At 38.5% G+C, this 19404-nt stretch overlaps 1 protein-coding gene across 2 annotated transcripts in view; it reads left to right on the top strand.

Annotated features, from left to right (window-relative positions):
• Window positions 1-19404, top strand: part of LOC128686538 (trafficking protein particle complex subunit 13-like) — a 77596-nt gene that overhangs the window by 46566 nt on the left and 11626 nt on the right. Inside the window, exons 10-11 of one of the 2 annotated variants that reach the window (XR_011391893.1) lie at window positions 12993-13143; window positions 14559-14810. Coding sequence is in view for 1 of the 2 variants with exons in the window: in XM_070084234.1 (XP_069940335.1) it covers window positions 12993-13143; window positions 14559-14699 (292 nt within the window). In the remaining variant the exon portion in view is untranslated. Of the gene's footprint in view, window positions 1-12992; window positions 13144-14558; window positions 18497-19404 lie in introns of those variants that run through there. The other variant, XM_070084234.1, reaches the window with a different exon arrangement.

Raw genomic sequence — 19404 nt, 5'->3', positions numbered from 1 at the left:
GTTGGAGTGTGAGCAGGGTAATATTTAGTGAAGGGATTCAGGGAAACCGGTTATTTTCATATAGTCGGACTTGAGTCCTGGAAATGGGAAGTACAATGCCTGCACTTTAAAGGAGGGGTTTGGGATATTGGCAGTTTGGAGGGATATGTTGTGTATCTTTATATGTGTATGCTTCTAGACTGTTGTATTCTGAGCACCTCTGCAAAAACAGTGATAATGTGCGAGTGTGGTGAAAGTGTTGAATGATGATGAAAGTATTTTCTTTTTGGGGATTTTCTTTCTTTTTCGGGTCACCCTGCCTCGGTGGGAGATGGCCGACTTGTTGAAAAAAAAAAAAAAAAAAATATACACACACACACACACACACACACACACACACACACACACACACACACACACACACACACACACACACACACACACACACACACACACACATACACACACACACATACACACACACACATACACACACACACACACACACACACACACACACACACACACACACACACACACACACACACACACACACACACACACACACACACACACACATATACAAATAAAATACTGCATGGAATAGACAAGGTGGACAAAGACAGGATGTTCCAGGGAGGGGACACAGAAACAAGAGGCCACAATTGGAAGTTGAAGACACAAATGAGTCAGAGAGATAGTAGGAAGTATTTCTTCAGTCAAAGAGTTGTAAGGCAGTGGAATAGCCTAGAAAATGACGTAGTGGAGGCAGGAACCATACACAGTTTTAAGATGAGGTTTGATAAAGCTCATGGAGCGGGGAGAGAGTGGGCCTAGTAGCAACCGGTGAAGAGGCGGGGCCAGGAGCTAGGACTCGACCCCTGCAACCACAAATAGGTGAGTACAAATAGGTGAGTACACACACACTCACACTCACACTCACACACTGTGCTTATGGGAGATTCTAAAGAAAAATTACAAAGGTTAGTGGATGAGTTTGGGAATGTGTATAAAGGTAGAAAGTTGAAAGTGAACATAGAAAAGAGTAAGGTGATGAGGGTATCAAATGATTTAGATAAAGAAAAATTGGATACCAAATTGAGGAGGAGGAGTATGGAAGAAGTGAATGTTTTCAGATACTTGGGAGTTGACGTGTCGGTGGATGGATTTATGAAGGATGAGGTTAATCATAGAATTGATGAGGAAAAAAAGGTGAGTGGTGCATTGAGGTATATGTGGAGTCAAAAAATGCTATCTATGGAGGCAAAGAAGGGAATGTATGAAAGTATAGTGGTACCAACACTATTATATGGATGTGAAGCTTGGGTGGTAAATGCAGCAGCGAGGAGACTGTTGGGGGCAGTGGAGATGTCCTGTCTAAGGGCAGTGTGTGGTGTAAATACACTATTATGCAGAAAATTCGGAGTGTGGAAATTAGGAGAAGGTGTGGAGTTAATAAAAGCATTAGTCAGAGGGCTGAAGAGGGGTTGTTGAGGTGGTTTGGTCATTTAGAGAGAATGGATCAAAATAGAATGTCATGGAAAGCATATAAATCTATAGGGGAAGGAAGGAGGGGTAGGGGTCGTCTTTGAAAGGGTTGGAGAGAGGGGGTAAAGGAGGTTTTGTGGGCGAGGGGCTTGGACTTCCAGCAAGTGTGCGTGAGTGTGTTAGATTGGAGTGAATGGAGACGAATGATACTTGGGACCTGACGATCTGTTGGAGTGCGAGAGGGTAATATTTAGTGAAGGGATTCAGGGAAACCGGTTATTTTCATTTAGTCAGACTTGAGTCCTGGAAATGGGAAGTACAATGCCTGCACTTTAAAGGAGGGGTTTGGGATATTGGCAGTTTGGAGGGATATGTTGTGTATCTTTATACGTATATGCTTCTAAACTGTTGTATTCAGAGCACCTCTGCAAAAACAGTGATAATGTGTGAGTGTGGTGAAAGTGTTGAATGATGATGAAAGTATTTTCTTTTGGGGATTTTCTTTCTTTTTTTTGGGTCACCCTGACTCGGTGGGAGACGGCTCACTTGTTGAAAAAAAAAAAATATATGTATACAGCAGGGCCCCGCTTTACGGCATTCCGCTAATACGGTCATTTCAAATTATGACCAAAACTCGCTATACGGCTCCCCCCACCTGACTTTCTAATACGGTCACCGCGCCCCACCCTGTTTGTTTACATTCTTCGTGAGCTCAGTAAGCACTAAGTCTCTCCATTTTGTCTGGAAACTCCAAAATTTCAAATGTTTTTAAAAGTTATTTCATATTTTATATATACTCTGATAATTATACTTATGTATACCTGTACTTAAATAAACTTGCATACTGTGCTGGCATGCAGGTACACATTAAAATCAGTAAGAGTGTCTTATGTCTCCAGACGTCATATTAGTAATGATAATAATAATCATCGAGTCTCATTTAAATGTCATATATTACGTTAAATACACATTTTCATTAATCCATCTATGATATTTTTTCAAAATTATATAATAAACACGATACATAACATAAAAAGATGATAAATACACCCCACAATAGAATAAATAAACATAAATATGAGATGTGGTAGCAGACGACTTGCACAAGTGACGCCATATTAGAAATGATAATAATAATAATAATAATAATCACCGAGTCTCATTAAATGTTGTATATTACGTTAATATACACATTTTCATTAATCCATCCATGATATTTTTTTTCAAAATTATATAATAAACACGATACATAACATAAAAAGATGATAAATACACCCAACAATAGAATAAATAAACATAAATATGAGATGTGGTAGCCAGATAACTTGTACAAGTGACGCCAAGAATAACATTTTCTCTAATCTAACATAAGAGAAAATGTGTTACTGGGGGTAACTGTAGAAAATTATTCCTTTTGTATGTATGTAAGTAAGTTTATTCAGGTATATACAAATACAGTTACATAGATTATCATACATAAAAACATATGTGTAGAGAATCTAGGATAACCCAAAAAAGTCAGAGTGACTTATTTCCATTGCCTTCACTCAGAGCATCATTTCTTCTCAAAATGATGTTACATGAGAATGGGAGTGTTCTTCTTTATTTATTCTACCGTATCAATGTAGAGACAACCTGTACACAATGTAACTTGTACACAAACCAGACGTGTACACTTCGTTTACAAAACTTACCTTCGCCTGGTTTGTTTACATAACTCTGCGCCTGTCCTCTCTCATGCACTCATTCTTTCTCTCTCTCATTTATTCATTTTATCTCATTTACTTACTCCTGACCCTTCATTAAGACTACAAATATTTTAAGGTAAGTAATGAGTGAACTGTATATACATTTTATCGCTCTGGGATGCTTAAATGTAATAGAATATTATGTGTAGGTGGGTTGGCCTGGTATGGTAGCCCGGCTGACTACCATACATACCACACTTGATTTTTTACAATAAATACTACTCATCTCACCCTATATTTTAAGGTAAATAATGAGTGAACTGTATATACATTTTATCGCTCTGGGATGCTTAAATATCATAGAATTGTATGTGTGGGTGGGGTGGCCTGGTATGGTAGCCCGGCTGACTACCATACATACCACACTTGATTTCTTACAATAAATACTACTTGTCTCACCCTAGATTAAGACTAAATATTTTAAGGTAAGTAATGAGTGCACTATTTGTGTATTGTACTTTTTTATTGTTTTTTGATGCCTGGTTCTATTGCTAACTTAATATATGTTAGTGTAAACTTGTTATCTAGTGTTTGTATGCATTTGTAAGTGGAAAAAAAGGGTGTTCCACTTTATGGCGGTTTCCGCTTTACGGCGGTAGCCTGAAACCTAACCAGCCGTATAAGTGGGGCCCTACTGTATATATATATATATATATATATATATATAGGTAGTAGGTTGGTAGACAGCAACCACCCAGGGAGGTACTACCGTCCTGCCAAGTGAGTGTAAAACGAAAGCCTGTAATTGTTTTACATGATGGTAGGATTGCTGGTGTCCTTTTTTCTGTCTCATGAACATGCAAGATTTCAGGTACGTCTTGCTACTTCTACTTACACTTAGGTCACACTACACATACATGTACAAGCACATATATACACACCCCTCTGGGTTTTCTTCTATTTTCTTTCTAGTTCTTATTCTTGTTTATTTCCTCTTATCTCCATGGGGAAGTGGAACAGAATTCTTCCTCCGTAAGCCATGCGTGTTGTAAGAGGCAACTAAAATGCCGGGAGCAAGGGGCTAGTAACCTCTTCTCCTGTATATATTACTAAATGTAAAAGGAGAAACTTTCGTTTTTCCTTTTGGGCCACCCCGCCTCGGTGGGATACGGCCGGTGTGTTGAAAGAAAGAAAGAATATATATATATAGGTAGTAGGTTGGTAGACAGCAACCACCCAGGGAGGTACTACCGTCCTGCCAAGTGAGTGTAAAACGAAAGCCTGTAATTGTTTTACATGATGGTAGGATTGCTGGTGTCTTTTGTCTGTCTCATAAATATGCAAGATTACATGCATGTCTTGCTACTTCTACTTACATCTAAGTCACACTACACATACATGTACACGTTTATTTATACACACTCATCTGAGTTTTCTTTGATTTTATCTTAATAGTTCTTGGTCTTATTACTTTTCCTTTTATATCCATGGGGAAGTGGAATAAGAATCTTTCCTCCGTAAGCCATGCGTGTTGTAAAAGTCAACTAAAATGCCGGGAACAATGGGCTAGTAACCCCTTTTCCTGTAAAGATTACTAAAAAGAATAAGAAGAAAATTGTCAAAATGGGAAGTCTGAATGTGTGTGGATGTTGTGCAAATGATAAGAAAGAGATGATTGTGGATGTTATGAATGAGAAGAAACTGGATGTCCTGGCTTTAAGTGAAACAAAGCTGAAGGGGGTGGGAGAGTTTCAATGGAGAGGAATAAATGGGATTAGGTCAGGGGTTTCAAATATAGTTAGAGCTAAAGGAGTAGCAATAATGTTGAAGGATAAGCTATGGCAGGAAAAGAGGGACTACAAATGTATAAATTCAAGGATTATGTGGAGTAAAATAAAGATTGGATGTGAAAAGTGGGTTATAGTAAGCATGTATGCACCTGGAGAAGAGAGAAGTGTAGAGGAGAGAGAGAGATTCTGGGAAATGTTGAGTGAATGCGTGAGGAGTTTTGAATCAAGTGTGAGAGTAATGGTGGTTGGGGATTTCAATGCTAAAGTGGGTAAAAATGTTATGGAGGGAGTAGTAGGTAAATTTGGGGTGCCAGGGGTAAATGTAAATAGGGAGCCTTTAATTGAGCTATGTGTAGAAAGAAATTTGGTAATAAGTAATACATATTTTATGAAAAAGAGGATAAATAAATATACAAAGTATGATGTAGCACATAATGAAAGTAGTTTGTTAGATTATGTATTGGTGGATAAAAGGTTGATGGGTAGGCTCCAGGATGTACATGTTTATAGAGGGGCAACTGATATATCGGATCATTATTTAGTTGTAGCTACAGTTAGAGTAAGAGGTAGATGGGAAAAGAGGAAGGTGGCAACAACAAGTAAGAGGGAGGTGAAAGTGTATAAACTAAGGGAGGAGGAAGTTCGGGGGAGATATAAGTGACTATTGGCAGAAAGGTGGGCTAGTGCAAAGATGAGTAGTGGGGGGGTTGAAGAGGGTTGGAATAGTTTTAAAAATGCAGTATTAGAATGTGGGGCAGAAGTTTGTGGTTATAGGAGGGTGGGGGCAGGAGGAAAGAGGAGTGATTGGTGGAATGATGAAGTAAAGGGTGTGATAAAAGAGAAAAAGGTAGCTTACGAGAGGTTTTTACAAAGCAGAAGTGTTATAAGAAGAGCAGAGTATATGGAGAGTAAAAGAAAGGTGAAGAGAGTGGTGAGAGAGTGCAAAAGGAGAGCAGATGAAAGAGTGGGAGAGGCACTGTCAAGAAATTTTAATGAAAATAAGAAAAAACTTCGGAGTGAGTTAAACAAGTTAAGAAAGCCTAGGGAAAGTATGGATTTGTCAGTTAAAAACAGAGTAGGGGAGTTAGTAGATGGGGAGAGGGAGGTATTAGGTAGATGGCGAGAATATTTTGAGGAACTTTTAAATGTTGAGGAAGAAAGGGAGGCGGTAATTTCATGCACTAGCCAGGGAGGTATACCATCTTTTAGGAGTGAAGAAGAGCAGAATGTAAGTGTGGTGGAGGTACGTGAGGCATTACGTAGAATGAAAGGGGGTAAAGCAGCTGGAACTGATGGGATCATGACAGAAATGTTAAAAGAAGGGGGGGATATAGTATTGGAGTGGTTGGTACTTTTGTTTAATAAATGTATGAAAGAGGGGAAGGTACCTAGGGATTGGCAGAGAGCATGTATAGTCCCTTTATATAAAAAGAAAGGGGACAAAAGAGATTGTAAAAATTATAGAGGAATAAGTTTACTGAGTATACCAGGAAAAGTATACGGTAGGGTTATAATTGAAAGAATTAGAGGTAAGACAGAATGTAGGATTGCGGATGAGCAGGGAGGCTTCAGAGTGGGTAGGGGATGTGTAGATTAAGTGTTTACATTGAAGCATATATGTGAACAGTATTTAGATAAAGGTAGGGAAGTTTTTATTGCATTTATGGATTTAGAAAAGGCATGTGATAGAGTGGATAGAGGAGCAATGTGGCAGATGTTGCAAGTATATGGAATAGGTGGTAAGTTACTAAATGCTGTAAAGAGCTTTTATGAGGATAGTGAGGCTCAGGTTAGGGTGTGTAGAAGAGAGGGAGAATACTTCCCGGTAAAAGTAGGTCTTAGACAGGGATGTGTAAAGTCACCATGGTTGTTTAATATAATTATAGATGGGGTTGTAAAAGAAGTAAATGCTAGGGTGTTCGGGAGAGGGGTGGGATTAAATTATGGGGAATCAAATTCAAAATGGGAATTGACACAGTTACTTTTTGCTGATGATACTGTGCTTATGGGAGATTCTAAAGAAAAATTGCAAAGGTTAGTGGATGAGTTTGAGAATGTGTGTAAAGGTAGAAAGTTGAAAATGAACATAGAAAAGAGTAAGGTGATGAGAGTATCAAATGATTTAGATAAAGAAAAATTGGATATCAAATTGGGGAGGAGGAGTATGGAAGAAGTGAATGTTTTCAGATACTTGGGAGTTGACATGTCGGCGGATGGATTTATGAAGGATGAGGTTAATCATAGAATTGATGAGGGAAAAAAGGTGATTGGTGCGTTGAGGTATATGTGGAGTCAAAAAACGTTGTCTATGGAGGCAAAGAAGGGAATGTATGAAAGTATAGTAGTACCAACACTCTTATATGGATGTGAAGCTTGGGTGGTAAATGCAGCAGCGAGGAGACGGTTGGAGGCAGTGGAGATGTCCTGTCTAAGGGCAATGTGTGGTGTAAATATTATGCAGAAAATTCGGAGTGTGGAAATTAGGAGAAGGTGTGGAGTTAATAAAAGCATTAGTCAGAGGGCAGAAGAGGGGTTGTTGAGGTGGTTTGGTCATTTAGAGAGAATGGATCAAAGTAGAATGACATGGAAAGCATATAAATCTATAGGGGAAGGAAAGAGGGGTAGGGGTCATCCTCAAAAGGGTTGGAAAGAGGGGGTAAAGGAGGTTTTGTGGGCGAGGGGCTTGGACTTCCAGCAAGCGTGCATGAGCGTGTTAGATAGGAGTGAATGGAGACGAATGATACTTGGGACCTGACGATCTGTTGGAGTGTGAGCAGGGTAATATTTAGTGAAGGGATTCAGGGAAACCGGTTATTTTCATATAGTCGGACTTGAGTCCTGGAAATGGGAAGTACAATGCCTGCACTTTAAAGGAGGGGTTTGGGATAGTGGCAGTTTGGAGGGATATGTTGTGTATCTTTATACGTATATGCTTCTAAACTGTTATATTCTAAGCACCTCTGCAAAAACAGTGATAATGTGTGAGTGTGGTGAAAGTGTTGAATGATGATGAAAGTATTTTCTTTTTGGGGATTTTCTTTCCTTTTTGGGTCACCCTGCCTCGGTGGGAGACGGCCGACTTGTTGAAAATAAAATATATATATATATATATATATATATATATATATATATATATATATATATATATATATATATATATATATATATATATATATATATACATACATACATACATATAGGTAGTAGGTTGGTAGACAGCAACCGCCCAGGGAGGTACTACCGTCCTGCCGAGTGAGTGTAAAACGGAAGCCTGTAATTGTTTTACATGATGGTAGGATTGCTGGTGTCCATTTTTCTGTCTCATAAACATGCAAGATTTCAGGTATGTCTTGCTACTTCTACTTACACTTAGGTCACACTACACATACATGTACAAGCATATATGTACACACCCCTTTGGGTTTTCTTCTATTTTCTTTCTAGTTCTTCTTGTTTATTTCCTCTTACCTCCATGGGGAAGTGGAACAGAATTCTTCCTCCGTAAGCCATGCGTGTTGTAAGAGGCAACTAAAATGCCGGGAGCAAGGGGCTAGTAACCTCTTCTCCTGTATATATTACTAAATGCAAAAGGAGAAACTTTCGTTTTTCCTTTTGGGCCACCCCGCCTCGGTGGGATACAGCCGGTGTGTTGAAAGAAAGAATATATATTATATATTATATATATTATATATATATTATATATATTATATATATATATTATATGTATTATATATATATTATATATATTATATAATATATATATTATATATATTATATATACACCTACCATCCGACTTACGACCTGCTCGACTTATGACCACTCGACTTACGACCGTGTTTTTTATGCCAAATTTCTGAGAAATAAACAACTATTTGTGTTGTACACAGTGTTTATCCTAAACCTTACAGTATAAAATACAGTACTAACAGCATAAAAAGTAAAGTAAAACATGAAATACCAAAATAAAACAATAAAATAAAGTCATTACAAAAATGTTTTGTTGATGTTCAGTAGTAAAGTTCGACTTATGACCATTTCGACTTTCGACTGGTTTCTCTGAACAGACCTCGGTCGTAAGTTGGATGGCAGGTGTGTATATACAGTGGACCCCGGTTAACAATATTTTTTCATTCCAGAAGTATGTTCAGGTGCCAGTACTGACCGAATTTGTTCCCATAAGGAATATTGTGAAGTAGATTAGTCCATTTCAGACCCCCAAACATACACGTACAAACGCACTTACATAAAAACACTTACATAATTGGTCGCATTGGGAGGTGATCGTTAAGCGGGGGTCCACTGTATATATATACATGTATAGAGAGAGAGAGAGAGAGAGAATTGAATATATATATATATATATATATATTCTTTCAACACACCAGCCGTATCCCACCGAGGCGGGGTGGCCCAAAAGGAAAAACGAAAGTTTCTCCTTTCAAATTTAGTAATATATACAGGAGAAGGGGTTACTAGCCCCTTGCTTCCAGCATTTTAGTCGCCTTGTACAACACGCATGGCTTATGGAGGAAGAATTCTGTTCCACTTCCCCATGGAGATAAGAGGAAATAAACAAGAACAAGAACTAGAAAGAAAATAGAAGAAAACCCAGAGGGGTGTGTATATATGTGCTTGTACATGTATGTGTAGTGTGACCTAAGTGTAAGTAGAAGTAGCAAGACATACCTGAAATCTTGCATGTTCATGAGACAGAAAAAAGGACACCAGCAATCCTACCATCATGTAAAACAATTACAGGTTTTCGTTTTACACTCACTTGGCAGGACGGTAGTACCTCCCTGGGCGGTTGCTGTCTACCAACCTAGGATATATATATACGTATATTCAATTCAATTCAAGTTTATTCTCTATAATGGTTACAATGTGGGGTTTACAGGTTTTGGGTATTGTGTGGTTTACATGTTATAAAATACTAATTACAGAGGGGGCCACTATGACACCTAGCATGGCTAGGCATTTCGAGCAGACTTAGATTAATTCTTAACATTAAATCCTTACAGATTATGGTATTAAGGCTAAGTGACTACATCATAATTTGTGAGGTTAGCAATGTGAATGCTTTTGTTTTGGCACAATACAAGGTGTCTATATTTGAGTATCATAGACAAACTTATGACTAGTTAGGATTTATTATTTTAAGATTAAGATTAGTATTTCTGGGTTTATAGTCAGTGGGTGAGTGAGTGTAATTTTGAACCACCAGGTGGTTATCATATAGTTAGTTGTCGGGGTGGATCAGGGAGATAAGATGTTTTCTAACTGTAGTTTTGAAAGTGATGAATGTGTCTGCAGTTCTAGAGTTTTCAGGTAGGGTGTTCCAGATTTTAGATCCTTTGAAATACATTGAATTTTTGTAAAGGTTTAGTCAAACACGGGGAATGTCAGAGATGTTTGTGTCTGGTGTTATGCCTGTGGATCCTGTCACAACTATCAAGAAAGCATTTTAGGTCAACGTTAATATTGGAATTTAATGTCCTGTAGATATAGATTGGACAGTAGTAAGTGTGGATGTTCTGAACATGGAGTAAGTTTAGATCTATGAAGAGTGGGGGGGGGGTGTTTTGCCAGGGATGGGATTTAGTGATTATTCTTACTGCGGCTTTTTGTTGGGTTATTATTGGCTTTAGGTGTGTTGCTGCAGTTGAACCCCAAGCACAGATAGCATAGGTGAGGTATATGGATATATAAGTGAATGGTATAGTGTGAGAAGGGCAGTTTGCGGTGCGTAGTATCGTATCTTGGAGAGGATCCCCACCGTTTTGGATACTTTTTTTATGTGTTGGATATGGGTGCTGAAATTTAGGTTGTTGTCGAGGTATAGGCCAAGGAATTTGCCCTCATTATGTCTGGCAATTAGTGTGTTGTCGATCTTAATGTTAAGTTGCGCAACACCTGCTCTGCTACCAAACATGATATAGGAGATTTTGCCAGTGTTAAGTTTAAGTTTATTGGCTGTCATCCAAGTCGATATTTTGAGCAGCTCCTTGTTAACAATGGTGTTGAGGGTGGCAAGATTAGGGTGGGAGATGACATAAGTCATGTCGTCAGCAAAGAGAATGGGTTTCAGGTGTTGGGATATGTTTGGAAGATCATTTATGTAAATGAGGAAGAGCAGGGGTCCAAGGACACTTCCCTGTGGAACTCCAGTATCAAGTGGCCATATTGATGAGGCTGTGTTTTTAATAGTTACATACTGATACCTATTAGAAAGGTAGGATTTAAAATATGCAAGCGCATGGCATCTTATACCATAATGGTCAAGTTTGTGGAGTAGGATGCCATGGTCTACTGTGTCAAACGCTTTTCTTAGGTCAATAAAAATTCCTAGCAGATATTCCTTATTTTCCAATGCTGTGTAAAGCAGGTCTAGCATTTTTATAATTGCATCATTAGTGCTTTTATTTTTCCTGAATCCAAATTGGGAGGGGTTGCATATGTTTTGTGACGTTATAAATGAATATAGTCTCCTGTGCACGAGTTTCTTGAAGATTTTGGATAGCAATGGTAAGTTTGATATTGGCCTATAGTTGTTTACGTCTGTAGGGTCACCACCTTTATGTATTGGTGTAACTTTGCTGTCTTGAGTAGTGTTGGGAAAGTGTTAGTTTCTAGTGACTTGTTAAAAAGTAATGTAATAGCATGCGAAAGGACATGGACCGCTCGCTTGTACAATAATGGTGGGACGTGAGACAGATTCCCCGAGTTATTTTTAAGTGAGATTTTAAAACACTACAACAAGCCATGGTGCTAGGTAACATCCCACACTAATCCCAGACAGCTTAGGACAGGTATGACCACACATGACCACTGACCTCAGCATACTAAAGTGAACCAGAAGTGTTGGGCAATTGTGAATTTCCAGTCATAGCTTTGTGAACTGTTCCAGCCACAGTATTGAGTTCCAGCAATGATATTTTGAATTGTTTCAACTATTTTTCTTGTCTGTTCTGGGACTCACCTTGTGCTTCATACACTTATCTCCCAACACACCCTCTCCAGAATAACTTAAAATGTTCATTTCTTCCATAATTGTTTCATGCATGAAACCATTGCTTTTTTCTCATGAAAATTTAATAACCCTTCAAAATATTCTTTCCATATTTCAGATACCTCCACTTTCTCATCAAAACTGTCACCTCTTTCATTCTTACTTGCACATTTACTTTACTCCCTAAATTTCCTCAGCTTACTAATCTCACTTTAAAACTGTTTCTTATTTTCATGAAAATTTGCTCACAGAATTATTCTTACATTTGCTTTCTTTTTACCCACTCTCTCACCCCTTGCTTAACCTCTCATTTTCTCTCTATTTATTCTGCCCTCAATATATCATTACCACATTGTAAGAATTCTTCATTTGCCAACTTTTTTTTTACCTTGCCATCCTTTTTCGTACCTCATCATTCCAACTCTCATTCCTCTTCATACCCACAGCTACTCTCCTATAGCTACAATCCTCTGCTGCACATGTTTTGCACTACATTCTTAAATATACACTATATTGCTTCCTCATTACCTTCTCTCACTTTAATCCATCTTTCAACAGTTACTCATACCTCCAACTAACCATTCTCTTGTTTAGCTCATTCATTCTCACCTGTCTTTTAGCAACTGGCAACATTCTTCATGTACCTCCATCATCATCTTGCATTTACTGTGGTTTTCCACTAAATGATCTACCATGTAAATCAGTCTTTCAAAACCATGTACTCCTCATAGTTTCTTCATCAGTCTTTTCCTTTTAGTTACTGATATAGTGTACTGTACAAAAAAAGTCGTTACTAGCCCCTTTCTTAATAGCATTTTAGTCACCATCTGTGACACACACAGCTTGTTGGGGAAAGGATTCTTTTCCCCACTTCCCTATGCGTTAGAAATGGAACACTTCAGGGATAAGAATTATTGATGAATTTAGACAAAATCATGCATGTCTGTTGTTATTATTGTAATGTATATTTTACAGCATTTAATCTTTTTTAATAATTATAAACCAGTTTAGCTTTATCATATTTCAATTCTCATCAGTGAACGGACTCTAGAGCTGCACCTTGATTTTCTGGGAGGTGGTGGAGGCTCAGAGTGGAGTGGGGTTAGCAGTCGTAGTCTGCCTTCTCTTCAGCCTGGACAGTCTACGGATCTCTCTCTCTCATTAGTACCATTACAGACTGGTTTGCAGGTTAGTATGTATTAGAATAAACAAAAATTTATTATATAGGAGAGAGAGTACCTCAAGTTCAGTTGTTGAGGAACCACATAAAAAAACATTCTTATATTCTAGGATATAGAGGTGGTCTTAGCATCCTGGTGTAGCAAGAACTAGGATTCAAGGTTTATTTTCTCAGTATCTTAAAAAATTTCACAAGCCCCTATGACATTATAGGCTTTGAGGAATTGTTAGTCGTACACCCTTCTGTCTAATCATCAGAGATGACAGTGGAAGGGTATGCAGCTACTAGGCATGTAAATGTATTTAAAAGTATTTTTTGATGAGTTGGGATTTTTGTAGGTTCTTATTTTGAGGTTTTCCCATGTTAGATTTCCCTGCATTTTTTTACAATGAAAAATATTTACTGGTTTTTCACTTGTAGAGTTCACACATTTTAGATAGCTAGTATTTCTTGGTATTTGCTACTTTTCTATAAATTTTTGCGTTAACAAATTTAAGGGTGAGGCTCAGTTTATTTTTTGCCCAAGTTATTGAAGATATTACAAAAACCAGCAGATCCCAAAACAAATCCTTGTGGTAACTTTAATTAATGTTATGCTTAGTTTCATGTTCCTCAGCCATTCTAGTACAGCCTCTCCTCGCATAACAATGGTGTTTTGTTCCTAAGACCACATCGGTAAATGAATTCATTGCTAATTGAGGAGCATACTATAATGGTAATGGGTTTTTGTCAACCATCTTTGATAATGTTTTAATGTCACCTTTGCACCATTTATAACATTTCTGGTATATTTTTAAATGTTTATACAGCAGTGTACTGTATATTGTAATAAACTGAATAGAGGAAATCAGCTGCATACTGGTCAGAGAGCCCATCATAAAACCGAGTAGTTGGTAAACGAGTACGTCTCTAAGTGAGGAGAGGCTGTATTTTAATGCTACTTAATGAGTTTCTGTTTACAAAGCTTTCTTGTAGGGAAGGGAAGGGGGATTTGCTGGTGAAGGGCTTTTACTCTAAGGAATTAAAGCTACCCTACCTTTCATAGGATCAAACCTGATTACTGTTCCTCCTGTTTCCAAGGCAGCGTATGATCCCTTCGTGTTTAGTGTTTCCCCATTAATTTAATACTGATTAGTATATTTTCAAGGCTAGTTTTTCATGTGAATATTGTATTAGTCAAATAGGTATGACAGTTAAAATGTGGTGTTGAGTGAGAAAAAGAGAACCACCACCACTGACACATTTATTTCACACACGGGAACATAAAGTTACCTTTCATTAAGAGATTTATTATTATCTGCAGAGACTACAACAGAACACAGTATCTTAAGAGTGCAGAAAGAGGAAAGGGCTTAGGTTGATGTGAAAGTAATTAATGCATTTTAATTGTACAATCATACCAGTTGAATAATGTACTTTACAGACTATTGCCGGAGTGCGCTTGACTGACACCTTCCTCAAAAGAACTTACAGTTATGAGAATCTGGCACAGGTATTCATAACAAATGAAAAATCTGTTGAGAAAGAAGCTTTCTTTTCGACATGGGTAAACCAGGCTGCTTAAACACTTTTATTTCCTAGCTGACTGAACAAGCAATCAACAGAGAAAAACCTGACCCCAGGGGTGCAAAGAAAAAAACAACTCTCAAAACTGGTCATAGCTCTAATACTATATGTAAGTAATTTGAGTATAGTATAATGAGTTTTTGAATATTATATGCTGTTACTTTAGTTTTCAACATAAAGTAAAATGTTAATATTAAATTATTATGTCGTTCAATTTAATAGGGTTTGGAAATTTGGGTGGCTTCTAGCTCAATGGTAGTGCCTTCAGCTCACAGCCAAATGACCAGGATTTGATCCTGGTGGGGAGGGGGTGGAGACATTAATCAACTTTCCTTGCATCTTGTACCCCTGTTCAGCTAGCAGGTAATGGATGCCTGGGTTTTAGCCAGCTGCTGTGTGTTGAATTGTGGGGAAGATATCTTAGATAGGAATAGGTTTTGAAATGAACTGAGGTAAGATAATGATTTGTGTCCTGTAAATTTAGTGGTATAAAAAATAAAATATTAGTAATGGTTAAGACATTGTTATTAAGAGAATGGGAAAGGCATAAAAAAATTTATTGTGACAGTTATATTCCTTGTACTGGTGATTGTTCTCTTAATTGTTTTTTCTCTTTAAGAAATCATGCTAAACTCCCCACTTGCCATTCCATATACCAAAACTGCTAATCTGGTTGCTGGTTAAAAATGACAAGAATCTTTTGAGGATGTCATTTACCAGTTCACTGTATACTTTTATCTCATTTTTTTACTTAAACTAAAATATCACATTGTTATAATAAATAGCAAATTTATATATTTTTTTATTTTATTAACACAGCTGATTCCCACCATGGCAGGGTGGCCCGAAAAAGAAAAACTTTCATCATTCACTCCATCACTGTCTTGCCAGAGAGGTGCTTTACACTACAGTTATAAAACTGCACCATTAACACCCCTCCTTCAGAGTGTAGACACTGTACTTCCCATCTCCAGGACTCAAGTCCGGCCTGCTGGTTTCCCTGAATCCCTTCATAAATGTTACTTTGCTCAACAGCAAAGTAACTTTACTCCAACAGCACGTCAAGTATTAAAAACCATTTGTCTCCATTCAATATCAAATACGCTCATGCATGCTTGCTGGAAGTCCAAGCCCCTCACACACAAAACCTCCTTTACCCCCTCCCTCCAACCCTTCCTAGGCTGACCCCTACCCCGCCTTCCCTCCACTATAGATTTATACACTCTCGAAGTCGTTCTGTTTTGTTCCACTCTCTACATGTCCGAACCACCTCAACAACCCCTCCTCAGCCCTCTGGATAATAGTTTTGGTAATCCCACACCTTCTCCTAATTTCCAAACTACGAATTCTCTGCATTATATTCACACCACACATTGCCCTCAGACATGACATCTCCACTGCCTCCCGCCTTCTCATCATTGCAACATTCATCACCTATGCTTCACACCCATACAAGAGTGTTGGTACAACTATACTTTCATACATTCCCCTCTTTGCCTCCACGGACAAAGTTCTTTGTCTCCACAGACTCCTAAGTGCACCACTTGCCCTTTTCCCCTTGTCAGTTCTGTGATTCACCTCATCCTTCATAGACCCATCTGCTGACACATCCACTCCTAAATATCTGAATACATTCACCTCCTCCATACTCTCTCTCTCCCTCCAATCTGATATCCAATCTTTTGTCACCTAATCTTTTTGTCATTCTCATAACCTTACTCTTTCCTATATTCACTTTTAATTTTCTTTTTACATACCCTACCAAATTCATCCACCAACTTCTGCAACTTCTCTTCAGACTCTCCCAAAAGCACCGTGTCATCAGCAAAGAGCAACTGTGACAACTCCCACTTTGTGTTTGATTATCTTTTAACTCCACACCTCTTGCCATGACCCTAGCATTCACTTCTCTTACAACCCCATCTATAATATTAATTTTTTTTTTTTTTTTTTTTTTTTTTTTTTTTTTTACCACATGAGCCATCTCCCACCATGGCAGGGTGACCACCCCAAGAAAGTTACATTCATCCATTCATTCAACAGCTCTCTTGCCAGAAGTATGCAGAAATTACAATTTGTCTGACTGTTCGAAGTGCAGCATCCCCACCCCTTCTTCACAGTGCACACACTATTTCCCACCTCTAGGACTCAGGCTTGCTAATCAGTTTCCTTGTATCCTTTCATGAATGTTACCTTGCTCACACTCCAACAGCATATGAAACCCTAAAATCCCCATGTCTTCACTTATTCTGATTTAACACACACCTTCACTTGAGCCTTCTTGGGATAATGCCTGCACCACCACCTCCACCCCAAGTTTATACAACCTCTTTGCTATCTTATTCTTCTTACTTCTTTCTAAATGGCCATACCACCTCAACATTTCCTCTTCCACCTTTTGAATTGTACAGTTTGTATCCTCACACCATTTTGTAATATCAGTGCTCCTAGTTCTTAACATAATATTCACACCTTACATACACATTGCTCTCAAACATTGATGTTTCTGCTGCCTCCAGCCTCCTCCCTGCTGCAACGTTTAAAGAATATTCCTTACACCTGTGTAAAAGTGTTGGTAACACTGTTCTCTAATACATTTTTCTTTTTTGCCTATATATTATAGTTGTTCAACTGCATTCAAATCTCTATTCTCAGTTATCAGTGTTATCATCTGTCAGATCTCGGTTGTTACTGTAGTATTATTGAATTAGTCCATCCTGTATTTTGGGTATGACATGTGCTTATCTAATGTCAAAGCTTTTGTGCTTTTTTTTGTTTTGTGGTTAAAATCTGTGTAATATTAAAATATGTTTAGAAGTATATGGAGGAATTCAGGGAAACCAGTTAGCTGGCTTCAGGTCCTGGAGGCAGAAAGTACAGTGCCTGTACTCTAAGGGAGGGATGAGGATGTTACAGCTTTGAGGGTAATGTGAGCTGTAATGTCAGTACACTTCTGACAGAGCAGCAGTTGAGTGAATGACAGTGAGTGTTTCCTCTTTTGGGTTATCTTACTGTGGCAAGAGACAGCTGGTGTCTTAAAATGTCTATGAGCAACAGTATTAAGTTGTGGGGATGAGCTAGCTCACTTTAGTGACTGCTCCACTGGTGCTAAAACTCTCCAATGCTACAGGCAAGAGAAGTGAAGTTATTTTTACTTTTTTTGTGTGTGTATTAATGCACATACAGTATTTGTTGTGTATGTTTATTTTATGAAAGTAAGGTAGAATTGTATTTATGTTCCAACTGGTCAAGAAATGTGTTTTAATTTTGTTGTAATAAAGTACAGATGTCTCGTGCTTTATGTGGATTTAGGACCAGCATAATTATTGTATTTGGTGATGCCATTTCTACCAGTCTCCATAGGGAAGTGGAGAAGAATCCTTCCTTCATAATCCATGCATATCATAAGAGGCAACAAATGGTGGGAGCAAGCAGCTAGTAACCCTTTCTCCTGTATGAATTACTAAATGTAAAAAGAGTATGTAGGAAAGAGGGAAATTTTTTCCCAGTAAAAGTAGGCCTTAGACAAGGATGTGTGATGTCACCGTGGTTGTTTAATATATTTATAGATGGGGTTGTAAGAGAAGTAAATGCGAGGGTCTTGGCAAGAGGCGTGGAGTTAAAAGATAAAGAATCACACACAAAGTGGGAGTTGTCACAGCTGCTCTTTGCCGATGACACTGTGCTCTTGGGAGATTCTGAAGAGAAGTTGCAGAGATTGGTGGATGAATTTGGTAGGGTGTGCAAAAGAAGAAAATTAAAGGTGAATACAGGAAAGAGTAAGGTTATGAGGATAACAAAAAGATTAGGTGATGAAAGATTGAATATCAGATTGGAGGGAGAGAGTATGGAGGAGGTGAACGTATTCAGATATTTGGGAGTGGACGTGTCAGCGGATGGGTCTATGAAAGATGAGGTGAATCATAGAATTGATGAGGGAAAAAGAGTGAGTGGTGCACTTAGGAGTCTGTGGAGACAAAGAACTTTGTCCTTGGAGGCAAAGAGGGGAATGTATGAGAGTATAGTTTTACCAACGCTCTTATATGGGTGTGAAGCGTGGGTGATGAATGTTGCAGCGAGGAGAAGGCTGGAGGCAGTGGAGATGTCATGTCTGAGGGCAATGTGTGGTGTGAATATAATGCAGAGAATTCGTAGTTTGGAAGTTAGGAGGAGGTGCGGGATTACCAAAACTGTTGTCCAGAGGGCTGAGGAAGGGTTGTTGAGGTGGTTCGGACATGTAGAGAGAATGGAGCGAAACAGAATGACTTCAAGAGTGTATCAGTCTGTAGTGGAAGGAAGGCGGGGTAGGGGTCGGCCTAGGAAGGGTTGGAGGGAGGGGGTAAAGGAGGTTTTGTGTGCGAGGGGCTTGGACTTCCAGCAGGCATGCGTGAGCGTGTTTGATAGGAGTGAATGGAGACAAATGGTTTTTAATACTTGACGTGCTGTTGGAGTGTGAGCAAAGTAACATTTATGAAGGGATTCAGGGAAACCGGCAGGCCGGACTTGAGTCCTGGAGATGGGAAGTACAGTGCCTGCACTCTGAAGGAGGGGTGTTAATGTTGCAGTTTAAAAACTGTAGTGTAAAGCACCCTTCTGGCAAGACAGTGATGGAGTGAATGATGGTGAAAGTTTTTCTTTTTCGGGCCACCCTGCCTTGGTGGGAATCGGCCGGTGTGATAATAAAAAAATAAAAAAAGAAGAAG

The sequence above is a fragment of the Cherax quadricarinatus genome, chromosome 12, assembly GCF_038502225.1.
Source record: "Cherax quadricarinatus isolate ZL_2023a chromosome 12, ASM3850222v1, whole genome shotgun sequence".
NCBI lineage: Eukaryota > Metazoa > Arthropoda > Malacostraca > Decapoda > Parastacidae > Cherax > Cherax quadricarinatus.
The sequence above is the reverse complement of the archived record's forward strand: the minus strand, read 5'-3'. Positions and strand labels throughout refer to the sequence as shown.